The 6,000-nt window shown below is 35.9% G+C and overlaps 2 protein-coding genes across 2 annotated transcripts; one reads left to right on the plus strand and one right to left on the minus strand.

Moving 5' to 3' along the window:
• Nucleotides 1-869: 869 nt before the first annotated feature.
• Nucleotides 870-3,836, minus strand: LOC126728882 (serine acetyltransferase 3, mitochondrial-like). Its single transcript, XM_050434637.1, has 5 exons — nt 3,808-3,836; nt 2,157-2,677; nt 1,560-1,668; nt 1,166-1,232; nt 870-929 (listed from the first exon to the last, which is right to left on the minus strand). The coding sequence occupies exons 1-5, from the start codon at nt 3,834-3,836 to the stop codon at nt 870-872; spliced, it is 786 nt and encodes a 261-aa protein (XP_050290594.1).
• A 922-nt stretch (nt 3,837-4,758) lies between these two features.
• LOC126728883 (uncharacterized) lies at nt 4,759-6,000 on the plus strand. The gene is made up of 2 exons (XM_050434638.1): nt 4,759-5,282; nt 5,496-6,000. The coding sequence occupies exons 1-2, from the start codon at nt 4,759-4,761 to the stop codon at nt 5,998-6,000; spliced, it is 1,029 nt and encodes a 342-aa protein (XP_050290595.1).

Raw genomic sequence — 6,000 nt, forward strand, 5'->3', positions numbered from 1 at the left:
CTATTCAAATGGTCCCCTGAATCCAATTTTTGTTAGAGAAGCCTTCGATGTTAATGTTGAGAAAGTCTCACAGCGATTCAATTTGTGCTTGATTGTTGGTATATGTACTTACTAGCTTAAGTTTTAGGGCCCAGTTTTTTTTTTTCCTTGGACTCCACATGCCATGCTTGTGTGCCTTTTTTTTAGTGTCTATTGGTTCATCAGGCCTGTTTGTCTTGATTCTGAAATATATTGACCCTAGATATGAGAGAGGGTGTCAAATAAATCTCATATTGCTTGTGTAAGTGCTTGACTATGGATATATGTTCTTGTTAGGCCTCCCTACATATTATTATAGATTTATTTCTGCACAAATAGGCTACACACTATGCTAAAAGTAGATTAGTAAACCCTTGATATATTGGACTCTCAAGTGCAACTCATAACTTAGAGCCACCCTCAAGAAACAAGTTAAAGACTGGCATAAACTTAATGATTCTCAAGCCAGCTTAATTTTCAAATCCTGTCATACATTTCCACATAATTTTCTTCCAATTCCTCCTTATAACCTTGACAATCAACTCAGGTAGCCCTATAACAAACATAGCAGAACTTTTCATTTTCTGCAACGTCTGTCACACTCTTCTTTTGTTTCTTGGTAATTGCATGTTATTCTTCCCCTTTTGGGAAAAAAAAAAAAAAAAAAAAAACACATAATGTAAGTATAATCCCATCATATCTTCTCTGTTTCAAGTACCTCTGTTCCACATTCTCTCAACCATATTAACTATAGTAATTGCATTCCCCTGCAGCTTATAGTTACATATTTTTTACTTTAATTTTGACAGGTGGTAAGACAACCATATCCTCTCATACAAGGATTGTCAAATCTAAACAATTACAGCACTCCCTTTTGGTGCATCAATGTAGTAATCATCTTCAGTTATATCCTAATCAAAATCGTATCCAAATACCTAGTACATAGCCCAAACCTTTCTCCAAAATTTTCAATCCTGAAGGTGAAGAGTGAAAACTTGGACTTGGCAAAAGTAAAGCAGGACTACTTCCCCTACAAATACAAAGTGGAACTTCCTTTATTTCTTCCCATTTTTTTGCCAATCTACTTTCTGTTTTCTCAATTATAGGGTAATCTTCCTTTAGAGACAGTGATCTACTACTTACAAACAGTAATAAAATGACTGCCACAAGCATAGAAATAGAGATCAGCAACATACAAAACAGAGATTAAATGCCTGCTAAAAGCATATCTCAGTAACAGAACAACTTAATCACTCAATGTCTACTATAAATACAATGACCTAGTGGCCTAATTCAAATTATTGACCTCATCTTCATGAGGCATGATCCCTAGCCAATTATGCTACCCATTGGGGTTAACTTAGTGGCCTAACTTTTGAATTCACAAAAACACATCCTGATCATAAAACAAATAAATAAATAAAAAGCATAAATTTAGCAAGAAAATCATCCCATAATAAGCATAAAATTCTTTTTGTATTGTAGCACAACAGTCATGGCAATTTGCAATATTACCAATACAAGACAGCTTCTTAACATACAAATATGTAATCCTAGCCCCATCCCCAAATATGTAATCCTTTAGCACAACAGACCCAGCTCCAATCTTAGCCCCATCCCCAATCCCAATATTCCCCAAAATACAAGTCCCTGCTGTTGAAGTGGGCCATGTGTGGCTTGAATTGCCACAAGCCCACGTCCACTTTAAGTCGGTCCCTTAATTTTGACCGAATTTCACAAGGAATAGCAATTCCAAAAGTAGCCGACTTTGACATATATATATATATATATTATATTTGTAGTGTAGCCGTGAGAGATTCAAGAAAAATTCCAATTAACCTAGTGAGCAAGCCGCATGAGAGAAAATAGAGAAAAGAGAGGGAGTCAGCTTCTATTCTTATTTTTTCTGTGAGAGAGTGCTAGGGTGTAATTGGGAATTGGGTTTCTTGAGAGTGTTCTTGTGCACTATTGTATTTTTTCCCTGATAATAGTGAAATCCCTGCAACTCCGTGGACGTAGGCAAATTGCCGAACCACGTAAATATTGTCTTGTGCGTGTGATTATTTTTTCTTTGGCGTGTGTTTTCTCTATTTATTTTGTTTCTCACAGGTTGGGAATTTTGGTTAAATTCCCTACACCTGCACCTATCAACACTCCATCTCCAATCTTTGGGTGCCTATCCCCACACGCCTTCCCAGTCCCTCCTAATGTCACATTATGCAAGATTGACACATCGTTCCCTATCACAGCAGTCTCACCAATCACAACACCAGTTGCATGATCAAACAATATCCCGCGTCCAATCTTTGCACCTGGCTGAATATCCACCTCAAAAACCTCAGACACCCTATTCTGAATCAACAAAGCCAACGCCTTTCTACCTTGTGACCACAACTTATGTGCCACCCTATGCACCTGACAAGCGAGAAACCCCTTAAAGTTCAAGAAACAATGCACATAGCTCACACAAGCTGGGTCTCTCTCTTTCACAGCTCTAAGGTCATCCATCACAGCAATCATAATTTCATCCTCTACAACAACACCTTGGAAAACATCAAATAAAGTACCACTAGGAAGACTAGAATTGCTTAATTTCATTGAAAGATGATTGGCCAACGCCCTTTCCAATGAACCCTGTGACAAAATGGAATTGTAAAGGCTTTTAGTTTAGTTGCTTTAACAATTAAGACTAGTGGTAGAGGATGCTCTTAGGCAGCAAGTGGTAGAGGTGAAATATGGATGTGTATGGGGTGGCTGGTGTACAGGCATGCACAGGTGGTAAAGCTTGAAAAAACCAGAAGTGGCCCCTCTGTCCAGTCCACGGTCCACGAAACATATTTTGTTTTTTCACGAAACTTATGGTCCTCTCCAAGACTCCAAATGATAGTTTAATATATATCTGTACATATAATACAACAGTTAGCTAGATATGTGAAAGGTGTGTTTCTCACGAGTTCCTGTGCCAGTTATAGGGTTCCTTTGCATTGTAGTAGAAGCAAAACCTTAGCTGTAATGGGGTTTGATTAAAAGGATTTTTAACGTTTGGAACTATTTGCAAAATTACAATATTAAAATGTTTTTGAAGTTGATACACATGTTTGGTAGCCTAATTGATAAAGACCTATTAGATATGAGAAAGAATAAAGAGGGCATAACAAAAGTGATTTGTATATTCATAAACTAGTTATATTTCGATTAGTGTCAAATGTTCATCATTATTATTATTATTATTTTCTCTCTCAAAATGAGTGCTCATTGGGTATCATTTTGAAAAATCAGAATGGACTTTAATTTGAATTTACTATTTATCTATGTTAAAAATTAAAACAGTGCACTAATATGCCTTTGAGGCTAAAACTCGGAATTTCAGTTTTTACTTGAATATGGAATTACCCAATGGGTGAAATATTGTTAAAAATTTTTAAAGCAACCCAAGCTCTTCTGATACAATGATATCTTCTTTTTTGAAGGGAGCTACATATATAGACGCTTAAACTTTCGAAGAATTGAATTTTTAACATTATATTTTAGCTTAATCTTGCAACAAATATATGCATATGACTCCAAACTTTTTATATTTCCTATATGACCTTAAATTTGTTAACATTTTTTCTTGTTATTATAATTTGGCCCCTCAACCTTAAAATTCTAGCTCTGCCCTGCTCTTGCATGAGGTATTTTGCTCTGCCATTCTGACTTCTTTTCTTGCCATGGTTTTATTGGTATTAGTGGAGCAATAGTGATCCAAGTGTATGCCACATTAGTGGAGCACTGCCATTAGACAGGTACCAGACTCCTACCCCTAATAAAAAATCCATTTTGCATTTCTATTTCTCTTTCCCAATTTTTATTAAAGGTTACAGTTTCTCCTTTATAAATGGATGTCCCACTATATAGTGGGACATCCATTTAATTAAAAATAAATAAATTAAGTGGTACATGACATAGGTGAATTGTTAATTTTCAAAATTGGTTTTTTTTTTTTGGCACGCATGAACTAAGCAATGTGATGCAAATTCTAGAATTATAGAATTGAAAATGATTTTTTTCACACACATGAAAACATGAGTAAGTAACTTAGCTAGCTTTGCCAATTGCCACATCAATATGTCCTACAGCCGGGTGCTTAAATTGATAAGACACCCAAAGCATATGTATGTACTTTGAGTTCATCTGCACAAATTAAGTGATGAGTGGGCATTAAGTGATTCACATATGTGTCCCTTCCTTCATCCAAAATAAGTGATTATGCTGATTTTCTAATATAACTGTTGTAGCTTTTATGGTTAAGTATAATGACCCATTTGCTTGTTAATTTTAAACAAAGGTTAATAAGAAATAGATAGATAGAAAATTTATTCTGCTTGAGTAAATTCAAGCATATGGAACACTAAGATTGTCCACAAAAAGGTGAACAAGAAGTTACTTGTGGCTGTTTAGGTGGCTGTCCACAAAAAGGTAAATTCAAGTGTTTAATGTGGCTGTTTTATGTCTGTTTCAGTGGCAGAATTTGTCAAAATCTGTTATGGGGCTGTTTTAAGTATGTTTTAAGCTATTTAAGTGTGTGTAATTTTTCTTGAAGTTTGTCTATGTGGCTGTTTTATGTCTGTTTCAGTGGCAGAATTAGTCAAAATCTGTTATGGGGTTGTTTTAAGTATGTTTTAAGCTATTTAGGTGAGATAATTTCCTGTTTAATAATGGTGATAAATTCCTAACATTGTTATCTTGAAGGTTGTCTCTATGGGTCGCTCTCTTTTCAAAAAGTTGCTTTTTGACGACTTAGATGAGGATGAGATAATGACGCGAATTTTTAAGGGTTCAACTAAACAAAAACGTCGTCGGTATATCGAACGTGATCGTTTGGCACGCCATAAAAGACTTTATCTCGACTACTTTTCTGACACACTAGTGTATCCTCCTAATTTATTTCGGAGGAGATTTCCGATGAGTCGGAATCTTTTTCTTCGTATTCAGCATGAGGTAGAGGCATATGAATCTTACTTTATCCAAAAAAGAGATAATGCCCAAAAATGGGGTTTATCTTCTCTTCAAAAGATAACAGCTGCACTTAGGATGCTTGCGTATGGAGTTACAGCTGATTTTATGGATGAGTATGTGCGAATTGGAGAATCCACTGCAATGAAAAGTCTAAAAAAATTTGTTAAAGCGGTGGTTGATATTTTCTCCAAGGAATACTTGAGGTCTCCAAACAACGAAGACATTGCTAGACTTTTAGCCAATAGGGAAAGACGTGGATTTCCAGGGATGCTAGGGAGCATTGATTGCATGCATTGAAAATCGAAAAATTGTCCGGTTGCATGGAAAGGTCAATACTCTGGTCACATTCATGAGCCAACCATTGTTTTGGAAGCAGTAGCATCATTTGATCTTTGGATATGGCATGCATTTTTTGGTTTACCTAGCTCAAATAATGACATTAATGTATTAAAACGGTCTCCTATATTTTCTGAGCTCGAACAAGGACGTGCTCCTGCAGTTAATTACTCAATCAATGGTCATGAGTATACAATAGGATACTACCTTGCCGATGGCATATATCCAAAGTGGTCAACATTCGTTAAAACAATTCCATCTCCACAAGGACACAAAAGCAAATTATTTGCAAAAGCCCAAGAGGTGAATAGGAAGGATGTAGAGCGTGCATTTGGAGTGCTTCAAGCAAGATTTGCAATTATGTGTGGACCTACAAGATTTTTCCATAGTGAAACGCTTCAAGACATCATGAAAGCGTGTGTAATTCTTCATAACATGATCATTGAGGATGAACGAGATGTAAATGAAGCAGTGGAATTAGATTATGAGCAAATTAATGACAATCCTACTATACAACTGTCACGAGAGAACACAAATACATTTACGGAGTTCATTGAAACCCATCAATGTATTCAAGACCATAAAAATCATTTTCAACTCCAATCAGACCTCATTGAGCATTTATGGCAATTACAAGGGGAGTTGTAG

The sequence above is a fragment of the Quercus robur genome, chromosome 5 (assembly GCF_932294415.1).
Source record: "Quercus robur chromosome 5, dhQueRobu3.1, whole genome shotgun sequence".
In the NCBI taxonomy this organism is placed as follows: Eukaryota; Viridiplantae; Streptophyta; class Magnoliopsida; order Fagales; family Fagaceae; genus Quercus; species Quercus robur.